The sequence below is a fragment of the Tursiops truncatus genome, chromosome 21 (assembly GCF_011762595.2).
Source record: "Tursiops truncatus isolate mTurTru1 chromosome 21, mTurTru1.mat.Y, whole genome shotgun sequence".
Taxonomy (NCBI): Eukaryota; Metazoa; Chordata; class Mammalia; order Artiodactyla; family Delphinidae; genus Tursiops; species Tursiops truncatus.
This window is the reverse complement of record NC_047054.1, coordinates 22,240,832-22,263,979: the sequence shown is the minus strand read 5'-3', so window position 1 is coordinate 22,263,979 and position 23,148 is coordinate 22,240,832. Positions and strand designations below refer to the sequence as shown.

The 23,148-nt window shown below is 35.1% G+C and overlaps 1 protein-coding gene across 5 annotated transcripts in view; it reads right to left on the bottom strand.

The window, feature by feature from the left end:
• The window catches only part of TNKS (tankyrase), a 176,310-nt gene that overhangs the window by 125,398 nt on the left and 27,764 nt on the right, over window positions 1–23,148 (bottom strand). For all 5 annotated transcript variants that reach the window (XR_012328923.1, XR_012328925.1, XR_012328924.1 and 2 more), the window contains exon 3: window positions 3,475–3,570. Coding sequence is in view for 1 of the 5 variants with exons in the window: in XM_004310437.4 (XP_004310485.2) it covers window positions 3,475–3,570 (96 nt within the window). In the remaining 4 variants the exon portion in view is untranslated. The remainder of the gene's footprint in view (window positions 1–3,474; window positions 3,571–23,148) is intronic.

Sequence of the window (23,148 nt, the reverse complement as noted above, 5' to 3'; positions counted from 1 at the left end):
TAACTCTCCTTTGGCCATCTATCCTTTCCCAAACTCTCAGCCTCAATCTGCTGTCACCTCTTCTTATGACCCAACTTCCCACTGCACCCCACAGAATCCCCTTTACATGATTAACAAATACTCCTACATCCTTATCCTCTTCAATGAACACTCCCTTTGTCAACCACCTTTAATTTACATGTAGCTCTGGCAAAGTAATACCACATGCAGCGCAGCCCTTTAAAAAGGAAGCTCCTCATTCACCAAACCCTCACATACTTCATTCAGGAATAGAGAGATACATGTGTGTGGATGCTAAGTCTGAATATGGTAAAGAAGCATAATTCCAATGGAATTGATAAAATAACTCTAAATTCACAAGGAAGAATAAAGGATGAAAACACTGTACCTAAATGGTAAATACTAGAGGATTAGTTCAAAAAACTAATATATCCATAGAAGGATACCATGAAATTTATAAATTCATGTTGCAGAAGAATACTTAGCACCTTCTGGGAATATTCATATAACTAAATTAAAAAAAAGATTATTAAGCAATATGTAATGTATAAGGCTGATTTGATTAAAGAGAAAGAAGAATGTGGGGTGTGTATACTAAGAAAAAAAGGTTATAAATAAAATATACCAGAATGTTCTCTGTAGGTGGTAGAATAATGAGTAATTTTTTCTTTTTTGTACTTTTCCTATTTTCCCTAATTTCTAAATGAATGTATTTTTTATACCTAGAAAAAAAGGTCAAAATAAGTAATTTTTTAAAAATCCATAATCATAACACACCGAAACTGCTCTTCAATGAAATTTACAAGGCTTGTTTAGGCTTTTCCTATCCTTGTTTCCTAAAAAACAAAAAATAAACAAACAAAACCACCTCCAAGTCCTTCAGTTGACTGCCCAGAACTTCAGTCATTAACCAAAACCAAACAAAAAACCCTCAAGATCTCTTCTAAGCAAATCATTCACTTAATAATTCAACAAAGAGTTTAATGAGTCTTTCCAATTGATTATTCTCTTTAAAATACCTAAGTGCACTATTCAAAGCAGATGGCTATATGCTGGGCTCCCTTAGCTGTAAGACTAAGGGTATGTTGTTGTTTTATACAGCTCTGTAAAACCTCATGCATTCTTTATGCGGAAGAGGGTATTAGTCATTTATTTATTTTAAAATATTCGGTAAGAGAGATTTTCACTTTGTTAATTTCCTTTAAGGAATATACATATATCTATACATAATTTTAGCCAATGCACAAAAGCAGTAACATAAAAAATTTTGGAAGTCATCTTTGGCAATTAAATTCCCAAAGACGAAAAAAATAAAGAACAGAAACTTCACCCTCAAGGTTAAGTAATGGTACTACAACTACATCTGGCATAAAAATAATGACACATCATCTAGAATAATCTCTAATAACTCTAAATTAAGACTTTCAAAAGATTCTCTTTTTATCACTGCTCAATCTTTTAAATTTAACTTTGGAAATAATACTTCCACCATAATTCCATCAGAATAGAATTCTTTCCATCGGAAAGAACTGCTTAGAAGAGAACCTGCATGGGCAGAAAAACATTTTGGAATATATTTCACTGCATTATATAACACGAGTGTGTAAATATCATTAGCTTATATTTTCCACTAGAATGTTTTTCTTTTAAATCGTATCTGAAAAGTTGTATGTCATTTCCAAGAGAGCATATTTGTGAAAAAAACAATTAATGAGCTCAGTATTATGACCAAGAAGAATTTAATATCTTCCTATCTAAGCCAAATACAGTGCTAGATGCTTTTCCGGGGAAGTTTAACAGACATGGTATCTGTCCTCCAGGAAGATTTGGTCTCTATGAGTTTTTCTGCCAAATTTCTTTCCCAAACTAACAGCCAGTATAAGCTCCCCTGAAATTCACTTCCACTTAGAAGATAGCTTCTTGCTGTTCATAACTTATATTCAAACTTTGCCTTTAAAAAAAGTGAAAGTGGATCTAAAGCAGTGCTGCATTAAATGAACAAATGGACAAATCTAACAAAAGGACAAGGCAGGTGTTGAGGATTGAAGAGAAGGAAAGGTCAGATAGAGGACACAGATACAGAGACAGTCTTGGTCAGCATTTATAATATCCCTCTAGTACTATGAATTTTCTCCTTTGGTCAGAGACCACTCCAAGGCTGCAATCATTGCCCGGGGCTTTGCTAAAGGAAGAGACTGAAAGGCTGCAGAACCTAAACAGCAGCCCTGAGGCTACAGACTTTAATTTCATTATTTAAAACTTTATAATTATATTTAAAATTCTTCTTATCTACACTGGTTTAAAATAGCTTTATTCCTCTAGTGTATGTTATCATGATTCAGCAACCAAATCACCTAAACTCTTATTAATTTAGATAAATCAGATTACTCTGATTTAGCAGAGATTATGTTAATTTTAACACTGAGGGAAGTTGTCTTTCCATGCAGAGTAATTAAGCAAAATTCCACATATTTTCAAAGCTTTCTGTATATAGATATTTTCCATTCACCTCAGAATCTTTGTTAAAAATGGACTCAAAAGTGAATAAAAGATTTATTTTCTTCAAACCTGGACAAATTTAAAAGGAAGCTAAAAGTCATTTACTTTCATACAACCTAAAACAATACTGTGAGTACTGCAGTGACAGAGGCTCCAAATTATAAATGTCAGTTAAGTAAAAGAAGGCAAAGGCAGCAGAACTCAGATGCTGAGAATAAAAACAAAAATAGATCCAATGCAGCATTCTGCGAATGAAGATCAGTGAAAACGGTTGCTCAATATCACATCACTTATAGCATTATTTCCTATGTTGTTACTGAGAGAACCTTTCTATTCCAGCATTTCCTTTGTTGGTTCCTGACATTTGCCTTAATAAAACCAATACTTAAGCCAAATTTTTTTACTATCTGAAGAAAGAAGGTAATCCACTGCCTCAGTTAAAAAGTCCTTTGCTATCATGGTAAAAGGGAGAAGATAATGATAAAAATATAAACAGAGTGGCAAGTGAGGAGCGGCATCATATTTTATTTAACCATTGATGTAAGCAATAAGGCAGCAGGTTGTCTTTCCGATCAAAACTACTTTTATAAAGTAATACAAATGCCCTTGCTTGCTCAATAGTGAAGGTCTTCAAAAGAATCAACTGAGAAGATGAGGTACAGGAAATTACAAGCCAAACCATAAAAAAAAAAAAAGTCCAAAGCATGAATAATTATGTTATCATCTAATGCTGTAATTCTCAGAAATTCTAAGTATAATAAGCAATCCTATTGCTTATGCTTATGCCAGTATAGCGATTAACGAAAACAGTTAATATAACAAATCAATAATAAAGTAGAGATAATGGCATATATATTTGTTGAGCTTTTATCAGTAAAAAATAAAATAAAATTCAGACCATAAAGATTTTATAAAAGCAAGCAAATAGATCCAATAGCTAGTAGATAAAATAATTGGGCAGCTCTGTTTTCTTACCTGTAAGGACAGCTTTTGCTGAAGGATCCGCCAGGTCCAGGGCTGATTTCCCATCAGTGTTCCGAATGTTTGGATCAGCTCCGTGCTGCAGCAGCACTGTGCAGGGAAAGCAGAAACAGTATCTTACCTCAGGGATACAAAGATTATTTACTGGTAAGTGCCGCCTCGGCATGGTGTAGGCATAAACATACATTGCACAATTTTTTCTCTTTCAAGAAAAAAAAAAGAAAGAAAGAAAAAGAAAAAAAGCTCTGCAGCAAAGGATCCTCTCTAGAGTAAAGCGAAGTTGGCAACTTGTGGTACAGTATTATCACATGACTTAACATCATAAACACGAAACTAGAAAAATCCTGCAACAGACAGTTTGGGTTTGCCTCCTTCAGGCAGAAGGATGGGGAGCTGTATGCTCGCTGCCTCGCGCTGTGAAATCCTCTCACTATGAGCCTGCCCTGTCTTTACTACCACTGTGGCTGCTTGTTGCTGCTGCTGCTTCACTGCTGAATTTTTCACTGCTGAATTTCCCACCGCTTCCTCGTCTTGGAACAGCTGTAATACTGTGCAAGCCTTTTAGTGCTCACTGCTTACATGTATGGAAACGCATCAGAACATACTGGCTTGCTTCCAAGAAGTTTACCAGACACAGTAACGCATGCAACTCTGGTTCCCTGCAGCCGAGCTGCAGAAAGGAACTGCCTTCCACAATAATTCTGGCCATCAAAAATTTTTAGAATCAGAAATTCAATCACTATGATATATGCTGAGGAATGAATATTACACATGCTATATTGCGTAAAAAGTAGCTACAGAGAATTTTGAGATGTGTAGGCTTCCAAAAGAGAGAATCACTGTTTAAGTAAAATCCAGATATAATTTATTAATCTAAAACATTTCTCAACTATATCTGGTATGTGTGTGTACAGGGGCGGGGTGGGGATGGTGGAGAGGGGAGGGCGGGTGTTGCTATAACACTACCCAACCAATGGTTAAACTAATAAATATATTAAAAACTAGTCTAATAAGCAAAGTTCAATTACAAGTTATTCTAACAGTTCAAATCTAACACTTTGTGTACTCCTGGAGAGAACAGGAGTTGTTACCATTTACCAATATTCTATAGCATAAATTTAAAACAAAGCAGAAATATTAAATTCAAATAAATGGTTAAAGACATGTTATATATAATGACTGTTGATGTGTCCCAGATTTTCATTCATTAACAGTCCCATGCTAAAGTACATACATTCTTTAGGAATATTTGGAAGGCAAGCCTCATATATTACTAAGTATAGAGCTTTATAAAGCTCTTCTTCTCCCTTTAATACATAAGCCATCTAGTCGATGGCTTTACTATAAGGTACAAAGGAATAGCCTTATCTAGAATTGGGGCGCAGCTGCTGGGACAGCGTGCATCAGCATCTCTTGCACTAAATCCTGGATACTTTCAGACTTGGGATAACAAAAACTAGCCATGGCTTGAAAAGATGCAGTGAGATTTTGCTAAGACTTTCACTCCTGACTGTAAGCAACGAACATAATTCTTTTCCAGATGTTTATAAAGTGACAAAAGTAGCACAAAATAGCAAGTACCATAATGTGAAACGGTAGTTATTCTTTCATCATAATGAATAAGCTTTCACAACAATATATATACTTTTTATTCCAGGAAGAAATCCCAACATGAAGATTTGGCTTGTAAAGGGTCTTTATCATGAAGCAAGCTCATGTATCAAATGTAAAGATGACAGCTATCGCTATATCTTTATTTAGATGCTGAGTGATCACATGCAAAAAGTAGGAAAACAAAGAAATGACAGCTACCATGAAAAGCTGAGTTTTTTTATCGCATACTTCGAGAACTTCAGAACCTGCTTTAAACAAGAAGTATAAGAACGTAGTTTAACAATCCTTGATGAAAATATGGTGGGAGCTTTTACTTTGCAGCTTAATGCGTGGTAGAGGCAAAACATAGAAAGCCTTATTGTTCCTCCAAAAGTCACCTAAGTCTCAGCCTTACCTATTATATCTTTGCTATTTTGCAACAGAAATCTGCCATTACAGCTTAGTTGCAGTTTTGCTTTGTTTTAGTTGACTTTGAAAGGAGTAATCTTTTCACTAGAAGTATCTGTTTTCTAAACATTTTTGAGTCATATGCATCTCGTTCATTGGACCTGAACACACAGAAACATCACTGCAGAGTTATGTAGCAACAGGGAAGAAGCAGCTGAATTTTCCAAACCAGATGCTGATAACAAAATCCACATTAGAAAATAATCGAACCATTTTAATTCACCAGATATGGGTAAAAAACCCACAAAACTCAGTAGAGTTAAGAGTTTTAGGAGCAATAAAGGTATCCATAACTAGACCACAAGGGATCTAAACCTACCTAACTTTTTATAAAAGGGCAGCACTGGGGAGATTAAATGGGAACAAAAAATAGCATCAAAAGTACTAAGCACAGAGCCTGACAATACATATCAGCTAATACTAATATTTAAAGCACATTTTAAAATGTATTTGTACTCTCAACTTTACCACTAACTACTAATTCATTGCTTTGTCCTAGAACCAAACCTTCAGATCTTAACTTTTTCTGTAAAGGGCCAGAGAGAAAATACATTAGGCTTTGTAGACCATATGGTCTCTGTCTCAGCTATTCAGCCTTGCCTCAACCCCATCATTACAGAGGAAAAGCAGCCACAGACAATACTTAAAGGCATGTGTGTGACTCTGTTTCAATAAATCTTTATTAAAATTTGAATTCTGTATAATTCTCATATATAAGAAAATATTGTTATTATTGTGTATTTTAAAAATCATTTAAAATGTAAAAACAATTCTTAGCTTACAGGACATACAGAAAACAAGGGGTGAGCTAGATTTGGCCCATGGTCATAGTCTGCCAACCTTGACCTTGGGCAGGAATAGATAAAGTGTGGGCAGTAATAGACAAAGTGTGGTCCATGGACTGTTCTAGTCCTCGCACTCTCTGTAATCCATCGACATTGAGATAACCACAGAAATCAAGAGGAAGCATTTAAAACTGTGTGTGTCATTTTAAAATTACTTTTTCCAGTACCTCATCTTTATTGTAGTTTGCCATGTATTGGGGAAGGAAAAAAACTGGTCCCTGACCACAGACAAGGTTGAGAAGCACTAAGCCAGTTCCCAGGTCTATAAAGTGAAGGACCTGGACTAGATAAATGATTTCTATGTATCTAGAATAGGCCTCAAATCCCTGATAATGCTTTAGAGTTACAGTCTAAGCATTAAGATCTAAAATCTTAAAAAAGAAAGATTTGCCTCAAGCAGACCCTTTTCCTTCCCTACGCTTTTAATCAAAATGGAAAAAAAAAAGATTTATTTATCCTAACACTTGATTTAACAAAAACAAAATTAATAGTTGAGTCCATGATCAAAGTTGTAGGGTACATACTAAAAAGTACCAAACTACTTCTTGAGCAATTCCTCAAGTCAAATTTGTTTCACACTATTCCCTATGAAGATCTGTGTGATACTATTTTCTAATACCAGAAGAACAGCACATATATAGGGCAAAGAAAACAACCATGGCTTTCAAGACTGTCAGTCTGTACTTGAAGTAGTGACATGTAGGAGTCTCAATGCTGGATGCTTCAAAAGTTGCTTTCAAAGTTCTGTGCTACCAAAAGGAATAATAAAATATGACTACAGATACATAATACAATTAGAAATTCATCTTGTAACAGATTCTTCTTCAAAAGTAGCACAAATGTCTGAAGCAAAGTTCCCAGAATATACAATCAATATACAAACTAAGGTTTGAAAGAAAAACAAGGAAACTAAAATCTGAGTAACATTCAGTAAGTAAATTCGAGACTACTGTGGACGGACATTCAAAATCTCCTTGTATTATCTTTAACCAATTAGGGCATTATCAAACCTCAAATCCCAAATGTCTAGGCTCTATATCTCAAACCCATTTATCTCCTTTGGAAGTTATAAGGGTGGAGAAAATATAGCAGCTAGCATAATAACAGCGAGTTAAACCCAAGGTAAGATCAGAATATTCAAAATGACATTTTCAAAAAAGCTATGGCAAGAAGGACATGTGATTTTCCTATTTCTGGTGCAAACATTCAGCAACAGCGAGCCAGATTCAAGGAGCATGCCTTCAGTCTGTGACCAATGCAGGAGAGACTGAAATCGAGTCATTTAATTCCTCAAAACTATTCAATTTAAGCATTCATATCATTTTAGAAAATATTTCTACACGTATGTGAAGCCTCATCTTATCAAATTCCTAGAAAAATATGAAGTGCTATTATGATAAATTATATTTAAGTACAGGCACTAATAACTGATTTAAGAAGATAGAAGAAATAGAAACAATGTGAATTTTCCAAGCTAAAAATGTAGCAAGGCTTTTAGGTAAATTACGAAAAAGCATTTAAGTATAGTTTTCACTTTTAATGGCAGAAACCCTCCTATTAAGATATGGTAAATTCTTTGTTATGTGAATTTTAGAGCTACATTAAAGGTCTAAAACTGTTCCTCACAATGAACAGACACTCTATTTTAAAAGAAGTTATGTTCATGTTAAAATGTTTCGCAAGTATTTCATAGTCATCTTACTCTTTTTTTTTTTTGCAGTACGCGGGCCTCTCACTGTTGTGGCCTCTCCCGTTGCGGAGCACAGGCCCCGGACGCGCAGGCTCAGCGGCCATGGCTCAGGGGCCCAGCCGCTCCGCGGCATGTGGGATCCTCCCGGACCGGGGCACGAACCCGTGTCCCCTGCATCAGCAGGCGGACCCTCAACCACTGCGCCACCAGGGAAGCCCCATCTTGCTCTTTTAATTAGAGTATAAAAATACTTATTTGACTGAGTTTCTAAAATTAAATCACACGAAGCACCAAGTTTAGCAAATAAAATTTTTAATTTTGGAGCAAAATACTAAGAGACAAAATTTTAGCTAGCTATAATCGCCAATGCATAAGACAAAAGATATACAAACTTCTAATATATGAAAAGATGCTCAATATTATTATTCAAAAGAAAATGCAAATTTAAAAGATGGGCAATGACTCATCTTTTATTATTAATGGTATTCCATATTAATGAGAATGTACTAAACTGGAACTCTCATCCATTGCTGGTGGGCCTGTAGAGTGGTATGTAACTACTCTGGAAATCAATTTGGCAATTATTATAAAGGTAAATATACACTACTGTATGTTCTAACATCCTACTTTTAGATATTTATCCAAGAGGAAAAGAAATATGTCCATACAAAACACCTGCACATGAAAATTTCATATGTTTATTTAGAAAAGCAAAAAAATGAAAAACATCTCAATATTCATCAACAGGTAAAAGGATAAGCAAATTGTAGCATATCCATACAAAAGAATACTACTAAGCAATAAAAAGAAATAAACTATTGACCCATACTAGAGGGATGAAATCTCTACAACATGCTGAGCAAAAGGAGCCATACAGGAAAGAACATATTTCTAGAACAGAAAACTAATCTACAGTGACAGAAAACAGATCAATTGTTCCCTGGGGATGGTGGAGGGGAAGAGAAAACTGACTGCAAATGGACACCAAAGAACTTTTTAGAGTGATAAAACTGCTCTATTAAATTGTGGTACTGGTTACATGGGCGTATACATTTGTCAAAACTCGTCAATATATATACTTAAAATGGATGCATTTTATTTCATTATCTCAAACTAATTTTATGTTGTAATTCAATAAAGCTGATTTTTTAAAAGCTCAATAGAGGGGTTTAATCGCAGATTAGATAAATCTGAAGAGAAATTTATTGTCCTGGAAAACATGTCAACAGATCCAAGAATGCTGCAAGGAGAAATAATCATGGACAAAGGATGGAGTGAGAAGGTCTAATATGTTGTCATCAGTCTTAAAAGAAACACATACATATTTGAAGAGATAATGCCTAAGATTTTCCCATAACTAATAAGAGACACAAATTTATACGTTCAAGAAGTTCAAACAGGATAAACTCAATGATACAGAAAAATATATTACACATATAAATTAGGAACTACTATAAAAAATAGTTGATAATTCAAAACAAAGCAATAAGTTTTAGAGTAATACGTCAGAGGTAAATAATTTGTGAACCTATCCTAACTATAGTGTATGTTATACTATATAGCAGATGTTAAGCAATGATTTAACTATAAATCTGTTTCCATGTATATTTGCAAAAAACGATATTTTTACAAGTGTAAAAACACCATATTCCTATTCTTGGGATAAATTTAATTTAGGTAACATCAATTAAATTATGTTATACCTTAAAAATTACTTTAAAATTAATGTTAATAGCTTTAAATACATTCCTACAAACACTACTCTAGAACCAAGATATATAAGGTCTGACTAGGCAAATCAAAGAAAACTCTTTGATATAAATTTAATATTTATTTTCATCTGCAAAATTTTTTGTTTTAAAAATATTTTATTTCCTCTTTATATTTTTTAGAATTCTCTTCCTTTATTAAGATCCATCTTCTTACCAGCACTTTCCACCCCCAAATAAACTAACTATTTAAATCCTTCAAATTCTAACATTCATAGGAGATAAATACTGGTTCTACATACCAAATTAAATTTGGGACTCAGAAAGAATGATCACTTCTATTCCCTGTCAACATACTCAGGCTAATCAGTAAGTTTCTCTCAACATAAACTAGACTCATGTTGATTTTTTTTTTTGATGCTCAGTGGTATCTTTTCACTGAATGAGTAGTGACATTCACTGAGTGAAGTAGGCTTCTTTCATCTTAATTAATATCCTTTGGAAAAACCTCTGAGAACCTCATAATATAATGCCTAGCCTAATGTGACCCTACTTATAAAACTCTTCTGAAATGGAGATTTAAGAGCAGGTATTCTGGTATATAATGAACAGAGATCCAAGCAAGCTGGAGAAAAGTTCTGAAGTAATGGTTGTGTGGTCTTAGCTTGGCCTGGTTAGCCATAAATTAAGATGATTAAGTGATCTTCTAGTGCCTAGAGCTACACTGTCCAATATAGTAGCCACTATCCATATGTAAGTATTGAGTCTTTGAAATGTGGCTAGTGAGACTGATGATCTGAATTATTAATTATATTTTATTTTAATTAATTTAAATATTAAGTTGATACATGATACACTGGTACATGATTCAGTTATTGGAAGATGTTTAATATGTTTTGAACACCTTAGATATGTGAATCTACTGTTTCAACTGTAAATTTTATTAAATCTAAATACAGATCAAGTATTACTGATGAAAAGTTTGCTTGAATTAAGATGTGCTTTAAGTAGAAGATATACGCTAGATTTCAGAAACCAGTTGAAAAAAATATAAAATTTTTCATTAATAATGTTTTTTAATGTTATATACCATTTTTAAAGGTTATTTCCCATTTACAGTCATTACAAAATATTGGCTCTATTCCCCAGGTTGTACAATACATCCTGAAGCCTATCTTATACCCAACAGTTTGCACCTCCCACTGCCCTAACCCTATATTGCCCCTCCCCTACCTGCCCACTGGTAACCACTATTACGTTCTCTATATCTGTGAGTCTGCCTCTTTTTTTGATATATTCACTAGTTTGTTGTATTTTTTATATTTCCATATATAAGTGATACAGTATTTGTCTTTCTCTGACTTATTTCACTTAGCATAATAATGTTCTATACTCATATGTTGAAATAATATTTTGTATATGCTGCTTTAATATATTATTAAATTAATATCACCTGTTTCTTTTTAATGTGGCTATTAGAAAAATTTAAATTACATTCATGTCTGGCATTATATACCTACCGAACAGCACTACTCTAGAGCAGAGTGAACTACTGACATTTTGGACCAGATAATTATTTACTGCAGGTGTAGGGTGATGGCTCCACCATGGTGCCCTGGAGACTCTGCAAGTATCCTCACATGCTAAGCAAAGACTTGAATCACAGTTCATCTGTGTCTTGGTGCAAATGCCTTGTGACCTCTGGAAATGAAGGATGAGAGACTTGCAAGGAGCTACTGTGAGGCCACCTTCCACTCACCTCTCTACCTTCCCTCATCACTTCCCACTTCTGATGAGGTAGGGTAGGGGGCTTTCTTCATCTCCCCTTCTATTGGCTCTTCAGCAACAGAGGATCCCACAACTTGTGCTGCAGTCATTCAGCCCTTCTCCTCTCAGTGTCATCCTTTTTGCTGTATAGTACAAGGACCACAAGGAGCTGGCACTTGTGGCATCGTTTCTAGTCAAATTAGTCAGGCCCTGGCTTTGGCCTTGGCTTGTCTTGCAACGTGAACTTGCAACAGTAGGGAGTAGCCCTGGGCATTGAAAGATGATAACAGCACCCCTGACCTCTACCCAATTGATGTAAACAGCCCTCCCCCACTGTGACAACCAAAAATGTCTCTAGATATTGCTAAATATCTCCTCAATGGGCAAAACTGCTCCTGGCTAAAACCACACCTACTCCCCGCACTCACACTCACACACACACACACACACGAACTTTTGTGAGGTGGAATACATGAAGGTCTATGCTTCTCCCCTCTCACCACTTTAACATATTGGGTTACCGCATTAGATTTCATTTGAAGGAAGATTTCTGTGGTTTAATAACATGATAGGAAATAAACAAATAGTAAATCAATAAAATAGTAACTACTGTTTTTAAAAACAGTAAATAATAGTAAAAGGTAAATAATAAAAATGATTTCTAAGGATTCTTTTAATTTTAAGATGCTGTGACTTATGAATATATCTTTGAGTACTGACTTTATCAATTAGAGGGCTTTTTTTTTTTAATTACAAGGGAGAAAAAACTACTTTAACTGGCTTAAACAACACGAAAATTTATTGAATAGAGGCATCTCATCAAAAGCAAAGGCAGAAACATGTCCCCAAATTTATCCTGCTGCTGCCTATCCCTGTCTCCCAGCTTTACTGCCATCACCCTCAGCTACAGACAATACATATACTTGTACTATCTGAACCTTAATTCCAAACTCTCATTAAAGAGAATTTGCTCCAGCTTGCCTCAAATCTGGTTCTGGACTTCAAAAGCTTGGCCAGAGAAGCTGGAAGAGGCAATAAAAACAATGGTGATGGGGAAAGAGGCGTTAGTTCTAGAGTACATGGGCGGACCTCAATGGGCATCTACAGCAATAACAGATCTTAAATTTAAAGTATTATGTAGATATGGCTATACATGGTAAATGAATCTTTACAAAAATGTCTCTATTTTACATATTTCTACAGTGTTTTAATGTTTATTACAAATATATATTATTTTTATAATGAGAGAGATATTTCTCCTCAGACAAAAATGATCTTTACACATGCTGTTTAAGTATGTTCGCCAAAACAATACTTCTCTTAAAGCTTCTCTTTAAAGTAATTAATTTGTAACCAATGGAGAAATAAGAATTGGGCAGTTCTTATCAAGCAAACAACATTAAATATGGTGTAGCATTAAATAAACAATTCCAATATAAAATAAATACATTAATTTAGAATCTGTGATAATGCTGAGACTGTAGAAATAAGTCTAAAGTAAAATAGTCAAGAAGTAATTTTCTATTGTGTAAAAGTCCAGGTTTTTAACCATACTTTTTTTAGTCTTTGCCTGTCATACAAAAGTCACCAAAAATTCAGAATTCTGTCAACAACTGGGACTAGCATACTTGTGATACATAATTTTACCTCAAGGAACTATCTGTCTTTATGTGCCTTTGAACTTAGGAAAAAAATGTATTCTTATTTTTTCCTGGTGAGGGACACGGAAAAAAGTTACAAATGGGTTTCCATCTAATGAGGCACATAAAGGCAGATAGTTCATTGAGCTAAAATAAGTTCAAGAAAATCAAATTCTCTCCTAAGTCTGCTGCACTTACTAATGGCAAAACACCACAGTTAACAGTTGGTCCTCTGGAACCAGACTGAATGGGTTAGAATCCCAGTTCCGCCACCTCCTAGTTCTGGAACCCCAGGAAGCGACATCACCTCTCTGTACTTCCATTTCCGCACCAGTAAATCAGGAGATAATAACAGTACCTACTCATGGGATTATTAGGAGGACAAAACAAATAAATATTTAAGGAGCTCTTAGAACAGTGGCTAACATATAGTACACATGTGCATGTAAGAATTTTTTTAAAGACATTAGAAAATATTTAATTACTTACTCAAAAAAGCTAATCCGAGTAAATAAAATTTTACTGAATTTACATAAGACTAGTTCTTTATGATCAAACTTTGGCATGAAATGTTATAATAATAAAAGAATCCTCCAATTAAATTTTGCTCCCATTATCAAGATTTCCTATAAACAGAGAAGACCAAGAATTTTTGAAAAGGTCCGTTACATATGGAGTAACTTAGGTATAGATTATTCTGTATGTGTATATAGCAGATTCTTATATCCAATTCAATTATATCCTTTTTTCAATAAGGAGTTAAGGCAGGCCCCAATACATCTGGGAAATCAGCATTATCTGCTTACACAAACCACAATTTATTATAAGATAAAGCAGGCAGTAGAACAAATATAAGAATGATTATAACAAAGCATATCTCCTTTCTACCTGGAAACTCTAGAGAATCAAGTCTAAAAGAAAGCCCTGTCTAGGAGTCAGACAAACCTGGGTTTGAGAATACTGCTCTCTACTTAGCAATTGTCTGGCCTGAGTCAAGTGACTTCACCTCTGTCAATTTCAATTTCCTCTTTCACTACCTTCCTCCAAGGATTGCGGTCATAATTGAGACAATATATATAAACCTAGCTTGGTTCTTAGCACACAATAGGAACTCAATAAACACCCTATCCCTTCAATCAGGACCTTTTCATCTGCCTTTCAAAAATAGAATCCCATGCACAGAGTGCTAAAAAAATACCAGTTGGATTAAAATAAAGGCAAACTGGTAACAGCCCTAGGAACAATGAATTCGTTTGTGCCCAATTATTGTTTTATACTTCCTTGTACTTAGGGGAAGATTACTTTTTCTAATGCTTGACTAGAATCATGTAAATAAAACACTAATAAGTAATGAAGTAGATATTATAGTCTGACCACGTAAGTTTATAACAGGATGACAGAATTTTTACAGTTCTAGGGACAGCAACCACATGCAAAAGGTGCTTCCCAATCTCTCTGAGAGAAGTTTCACCCGCCTTTCTGAGTCCACACCTAAATTGTTAAGAGCTGAGTAAGGCCTCAAGGACTTACTAGCATTTCCAGGCAAATTCCCCCACTATAAAATATTAAGACCAATTCAGTTTTAGTGCTACAGTTTTAGTGATACAAGGTTTAAAGTCACATGTTTGAAAACATTTTTCACAAGAACACAGGGTTGAGCCAGTACCATAATATTCTGATTCTGCTTTGAATTTTAGTTTCTTAAGAAATAATATCACAACTATTATTTTCCTATGTCTCTAAGAACTCAAATGATTGGAACCTCAATATACTGTTGTACTTTCAACCTGAAGGAGGCAAAGAACATAACTGTTAAGTTTTCATTCTTTGGGAAATATATCAAATAATTTTTTTAATGTAGCTTGTTTTCGATAAATTATCCTATGAGTGATATTCTTAATGACAGTATTCAATCACGTTTCTCACATCCCACCTGAGCTCCTTTCCGCCACAGTGAGGAGGAAAAGAATGCCTTTTTCTTTTAACAGAGTTCCTCCTTTGCTCTTTCCCTTCTCTCATTCCTAGAGGGCTGCAATTTTCAGAAGCAGCAATTATGATGCCCTCTAGCAACTTGAAGAACTATTTACTCATAATTAATTTGCCTTTAAAAACTTATCATTGTTCACATCTCTTTGCATTTGTCAAGCTTTCATACGCTTTTTACTTAATCACAGCAAATCACTAGAACTTCATACTCCTGCTATTGAAGTATTTGTGGGGAAAATGTTTATGTTACGATAATTTTCCATTATCCTACCTGCAATGTCTCTGCTAAGTTAAAAGGCATAAACTGCCATTTTTTAAAAAGTTTCATGTCTTATCAAATCATAATTCAAGTTTACAAAGTAACAATGAATATGAAACAAAGGACATAAACTAATTCACATTGAAGGCAACAAAGAGCCACATATCTGTCATTACGTTTTTACCGAGTGTCAGAATACAGAAATGATCTCTGAGAACACCTTATGCTGCCACCCAAGGGAAAAGAGAGTGGAAGGAAACAAGCACTTGCTAAGGCTCTACCTGCTTTATTATTTCATTTAACTTTCCATAACAACCTGATGCAGTAGGTCTGATGCCCACCTTATATGTGAGAAATTGAGGCTCAAAGCAAGTAAATTATTTGTGGTAAAGGGGAATTCATACTTAATTCTAAAGCCAAGCATTTAATTTCTACCTTATCATTCTACACAAGTAGAAGCCAAGATCACACCAGAACTGTAACTCAAGCTTTCTTTCCTTCATGTGAATTCTAAAGGGCACATCTATGCATCTGTCCTAAATACCTTCCTCCAGCGACCAATGTCCTCTTCCTAACCCCATCCAACAACCCCCTGTGGGAAAGCAGGCAACCAGACTCTGCAGTAACACCAAGGCAGCCAGGGTTCCATTTTAGGAGACCCACTAGAATACTTCCTTCTCTTGTTCCCTCCATCCTCATACTCAAGTACAAAAGATTCTTTCAAAAGATCAACGCTCAAAATTGTGCCCCCCAAAGGCAAAATGAAATATATGCCCTCTATCTGTAACCATGATTATTTGTACCACAACAAATATAGAAATTTTCAGGCTTGACACAAAATAAACATATATTTGGACACACTGTGGGATTTCTTAATGTCTTATTTGTACTGTCATACCTGAGGACAGAATATGAAACAACTCACAATAAGGTTACATTCTTAATCCTGGATTCTGTTTACAGATGAAAAGTCTAACACCCACCCCCATCTAAAAAAAGAGAATTAGCAGATTTAAATAACTGAAGAACTAAAACAACAAAAATACATAACATTTTTTTAAAGCCTGAAACTGCAATTATTATACTTAACAACTTTCTAGTTTGGTCAGCTGAAAATGGGGAGTGAGAAGGACTCCATGAGTCTTTATCTCCAATCTGGGCCTGCCTCTGAAATCTCAGTTACCAGGGAACTGTACAAAGCAAGGACACAGTTTTAATATACATGCGTTTCAGATAACATGATAACCATGTAAAGAGAACCCACTGGTTACATGAGCCATTTGCCTCAAATACCACTTTCATACAACACCAAACTTAAGCCATGCATCTCACTGAAATCCATAGACTGTTTTGGACAATCATGTTTAATCTAAAAGTAGTGCAAACATATAATTAATTAATTTAACAGACAGTCTTGAGCAGTAAGCAAAGCATTACATCACTTTTTAAGATGTATGAGGTGTTTTTTTGGTTGTTCTTTTGTTCTTGTTACTTGACCTTTTTCCCCCTAATTTAAGCATCTTTGATATATTTCTTAAGTGCTTAGGAGAATAAAGACATTCATTCTGGGAATTTTAATAAAATACAATGAACAAATATCAAACTCTCTATATAAACATATCAATATATATTTAACACCATTAACCAGAATGCCTACTAAAGTAATCCCAAATATATCAGGTAAATGCATAAACACTCTAACCAGGGATTATTTCAGAAGGGAAAAACTGCTATCATTTTTGGCTCTTCTCCTTTTTAAGGATACAAGTATGGAATTTTGCCATTTTTTTTTTTTTAGTTTTTATGAAAATGCTACATTGAGACTTGTTTAAAAGATCCCAATTCAGTTTTTATATGGAAAAGTAATGTTAAAAATGCCAAAGGGAGGGCTTCCCTGGTGGCGCAGTGGTTGAGAGTCCGCCTGCCGATGCAGGGGACACAGGTTCGTGCCCCGGTCTGGGAAGATCCCACATGCTGCGGAGCGGCTGGGCCCGTGAGCCATGGCCGCTGAGCCTGTGCGTCCAGAGCCTGTGGGTCCGGAGCCTGTAACGGGAGAGGCCACAACAGTGAGAGGCCCGCGTACCGCAAAAGAAAAAAAAAATGCCAAAGGGAAGTATTCTTGCAGAAAAAGGGAAGAGAGAGAAAAATGAAACAAAAGCAAGTGAAACAAATTCTCAAGACTTCACTGAATTTTCAATGAATTTTTACAAAGAGTAAGGAAGATGTGGGAAATGACTTTTCTTAACCTAGCTCATTTATGGATGGCATATGGATAGATAATGTGACAGACTAAATCAAGAGCCCTAATAGAGTACTCCAGCAGCTACATTTCTTTGATTCTTATTAAGAAGCTCTAGCTTTCCAGTAGTTTATCCTAAAGTAATCAGGGTTTACATATGTAATTAATGAAAATGATAGTCTCTATAGTACTGTTTATAAAATAGTGAAAAATCAGAAATATTCTAAATGGCCTAATATAGGTGAATGATTTTAAAAGTGGTTATTTCTATATAATTCTTGACTGCCTTTAAAAATGAGATTAGAGGGCTTCCCTGGTGGCGCAGTGGTTGAGAGTCTGCCTGCCGATGCAGGGGACACGGGTTCGTGCCCCGGTCCAGGAAGATCCCACATGCCGCGGAACGTCTAGGCCCGTGAGCCATGGCCGCTGAGCCTGCGCGTCCAGAGCCTGTGCTGCGCAATGGGAGAGGCCACAACAGTGAGAGGCCCGCATACCGCAAAAAAAAAAAAAAAGAGATTAGACAAAAATATTCACTGATAATGAAATATGGTCATAACACAAAGTGAAAAAATAAGAAAACAGCATGCGTGGAATGATCTCATTTTTATGTAGAAAGGACTATGGACACAGGTACACTGACTATAACAGCCCTATCCAATAGAACTTTCTACAATGATGGCAATTTCAATATCTACACACTCTGATAAGGTAACCAATAGCCAGATATGGTAATTAAGCACTTGAAATGTGGCTAGTACAACTGAGGAATTAAATTTTCAATTTTTTACATTTTAACCGATTTTCATTTATTGGCTACATAAATCTAAATGGACAGAAAATGAGGTGTGACAATTATTATCAGTGTACTCGCTAATTTTTTTTAAATGAACATCTATTACTTTTAATATTACTGTTAAGACAAAACCCAGAAAGCTGTTAATCTTCAATGTATTATATTTGAAAAGACAAGAATGTACCAGAAGCAGTCTCACCCTTCTCTCCCCCCACCCTCAATCCTATGCCACTCCCAAGTTCCAGGACTTTTCATCAAAGGACCATGGAAGTGATCAGGTAATTTAGTAAAGGAGAAAGATTTATATGATCTAAAGAGAAACACGAGTGTGTAGATAAGGTAATTTAAAATAGAGTTTGAACAAGGAAAGTAAATATATCTTTCTAGATAAAAGATACATAAAATAGAGTTGCCTGGAAATTATGAAAGAGATACTACTTTAGGAGTGAGTTATAATAATAAAAACAGTTTAAGCTTTAGTAAATAGATTATCTTAAGATTTTGTTTTTGTTTTTGTTTTTAAAGCAAGGTAAAATTACCACTTTAAATTTGTTAAATATTAGATGATCTAAAAAGCTGAACTAAGAATAAAGAAGGATTTGTTTGGCACATTTAAAGAATGAAATTAGTTTTTTATTCTTAAAATACACTCAAATAAATCTCACTAAGCAGAGAGAACTTTCTGTTCTTAGTCAAGAAAACATTTCTTATTATAACAACTTTATATCAGCTCTACAGACTGTGGCAAAGTAACAGCTTTCTCCTTTCTTCACTAGTAAAATGGTAGGTAAATTGAATCATCTGCTTCATGCATAGGTTATAAATATTAGTGAAATTGTTTGGTTAGGTACTTTGGGCTGCCTCAAGGGAAAACACTGTATTATGTATCATGTAACCAAAGCAATTTTTGGTAAATGTACCAACATCACCTTTTTCTTTCTTCTCCCTCCCTGTCTCAACTCTTCAGTTCATGACAGGAGAACTCATGGGTTTAATCTACAAGTAACAACAAAAAGTGTATGACTGCCCATTCCTTATAGAAAATCCATAACCAGAAGTCAATGCATGCTCGGAACCAATATTCAACAACCCATCCTTAATGAAGAATGACGATTTGACAAATGGTAGATTATCTACACATAATTTATATCTGACTATACGTTTTATATTTGTATATAAATAGAGGATTATCTGACATGCTGCAAATTCACATAACTTTAAAATAAAAGAATCTCAAAATACCACCTAATCAAGAAGTAGAGGGCTTCCCTGGTGGCGCAGTGGTTGAGAGTCTGCCTGCCGATGCAGGGGACACGGGTTCGTGCCCCGGTCTGGGAAGATCCCACATGCCGCGGAGCGGCTAGGCCCGTGAGCCATGGCCGCTGAGCCTGCGCGTCCAGAGCCTGTGCTCCGCAACGGGAGAGGCCACAACAGTGAGAGGCCCGGGTACCGCAAAAAAAAAAAAAAAAAAAAAGGAGTAGAAAATTACTCAACTTCCTTATCCACGTTAACACAAAGTAATGCAAAAAAGCCAGAGAGAACCTAGTCATCTTCCTGTGAATTGCTCTGTCATTCCACACACATTTCTTGAGTATACAATTAGATACCAGCTATAGGCAACAAGAATACAAGAATAAATGAGACAATTATTGTTAGTTCCTTACCACAGAAGACTAACAATAGGATCAGCCAAGAAGAACCAAGTACAATCTCAGCAGAATACCAAAGGTGCACATAACAAGACACTAACTGATTGGAAGCATGCTCAAAGTGACGCCTTACCTGATTCAGTTTAAGAGACTGTCACTTGACCCTACAGCTGCATTGGAAAGCAAATATATTTTGATTACAACAATTTTAGTTTAATTCATCACTATGCACATACCACTTGTATATGCTAATCATTAAGTAGGAAAGCACTTTGAACTGTGTTTATGACCCTGATTCACTTGGGGATCAGCTCCAAGATACTTTTCTCTGTGATGGTAACCAAACAAGTCATTCTTCGTAACCATTTCTTTATTGTTTACTTAGGAATTCAATTCATAAATAGAGTGTAGTCAGTCAGGGTAGTCTAGGTTATGGCCAGTAACAATGTTCTCCATAATCTCAAAGGCTTATTAGTAAAATAAGTTCATTCCTTGCTTCTGCTACAAGTTGGAAAGTGATAGCAGGGGAGTTCCCTCACTCATAGACCCAGGCTGAAGAGGACTCTATGTGAAAATGTGATCCCTAAATAACAAAGGTAGGAAAAAATAAAATATGGTAAATGGTACTCTGGTCCTTAAAACTTGTGCTCCAAAGTTTATATTTGGCTCCCAACTCACATTTTGTAGGAAAAAAAAAAAGGAAAGGAAATATACTATTGAGTGGACAGATAGCTACTCTACTCCGAGATGCCAATGAGAACTAGAGGTTAAGACTACACCAGAACTATAAAGACTGTCTTTGAACTACTTAAACTGCTTATAATTCCTGTCTCAATATTGCGGGAATATGAAAAACTATGACCAAAGCCAGTGACATGAAGAAACAGCTCAAAGAACATCTGTGTGTGTCTTTTGATCTCAGAAGAGCCAAGGGATAGCACAAACCAAAAAAAAAAAAAGTTTAAGTATTACAAATTAATGTCTTCCTTCACAGAAAGATTTCATGCAACAAGTTATTAAAAATAACCTATTTCCCTAGATTCTAGAAATATATTCCAAATAGTAGGGGCAAACAATGTTATCACAGAAATAACCATGCATATTTTGGATAATTATTTTTTAATTAAACAAGATCCACCTGACTTTTAAATCTTAAAAATGAGCCACATAATACATTCAATTTTTCATTATGGGGTAGCCAATTCTTTCATTTTAATTTTTAAAAGTGTATCCTAAGTTATCATAAGGCACTTCAAGCAGAGACCCTTAAACCAAAACCTGCTTTCCTGAATTTCTGCAATGTATTGATAATTAAAACTATAATCTTATTTCACTATAAACTGTGTTTAACCTAAGAATAATTGTCTATTAGATACCTCACCTTATTATTCCAGTGCTGGGAAGACACCAAATACTTTTTCTATTTTAACTGACAAATTGGACTTCAACCAAAATTGAAAACTTTTGCTTGCCTGAAGACACCATTAAGAAAATGAAAGGCAAGATTGGGAGAAAGGATTCACAATATATAAATCCAACACAGGTCTATATCCATAACACAAAAAAGAATTCTCAAAACTTGGGAATAATAAGGAAAAAAAGTCAAAAGATCTGAACAGAGACCTCACAAAAGAATACACATAAATGATCAATATGTACATAAAAATATGCTCAACACGTTCAGCCATCAGGGAAATGCAGCTTCTTGTAAAATTCAACACACACTTATCATTCCACCCAGCAATCCCACTCCTAGGCATGTTACTAATAAGTCTTATATCTTACTTGTTTTATCCTTCTGTGGAAACATCATTAATCATCCACTCAAATTTATTTCCTCTTCTTACTACTTAAAAAAATCCAATTTTATTTGGGAAGCAAGGTGCCCAGATGTAGGGGATAAATCATGACTGGTACTAATTCTGATACTCTCATTCCTGTTTGCCAGTGGTTACTGCAGGGGGTGAACATGTAACCTACTTCCGAAAAATGGGCTCTTAAGAGGAAGTTTTCTGGGAAAGATTTTTCTTCTTAAAAAAAAACTTAAGTAGAAAAAGCCTTTTTTTTACCTCCTCCTTTCCTGCTTTGGATGTTGATGTGAGAATATGATGCTTGGAGCTAGAAACCAAGAGGGAAAAGCTAACATGTTTGCCTATTTAGAGATTGTTGAAACTCCTGAGTCAATCCTAAAACCTCGTGCAGACTTTCTATCATGTGAGTCAATAAGATTTTATTGTTTAAGCGATTATTGTTGAGGTATTCTGTTATTTGCAACTAAAAGCATCCCAGATAATACACATCCTACTCCATTTCAAGAAAAAGGGCAAAAGACATGAAGAGGCATTTTACCAAAGAGGAGATACAGATGGCAATAAGCAAGTGAAACATCACTAGCCATTAGGGAAGTGTAAATTAAAACGCTGTTGAGCTATTAGGACAGCTAAAATAAAAGATAGTGACAATACCAAATCCTGGCAAGGGTGCAGAGAAACTAGATCTCTCATACATTGCTGTTAGGAATGAAAAATCATGGAACACACTGGAAAATACTATGACAGTTTCTTTAAAAAGCTAAACATATACTTACTGTATTACCAGCAATCACACTCCAGAGCATTTATCTAGAGAAAAGAAAACTCATCTCCACATAAAAACCTGTAAACAAATGTTCACAGGAGCTTTATTTGTAATAGCCAAAAAGTAGAAACAACCAAAATGTTCTTCAATTGGTGAATGGCTAAACTATGGTACATCAACACCATGGCATAATAATCAGCAATTTAAAAAAAAATCTGGAAGGTCAAGTGAAAAAAAAAAAAAGCCAATCTCAAAAAATTATATACTGTATGATTCTATTTATATAAAATTCTCAAAATGGTAAAATTATACACATGAGAACATATTAGTGGTTGCCAGGGGTTAAGGATGTGGGATGGGGAGTAGGTCATTATAAAAGTAGGCTATAAATAAGTAGAATGAGGGGGATCTTTGGGGAGTCTGATAACATGTTCTGTATCTTGACTGCAGTAG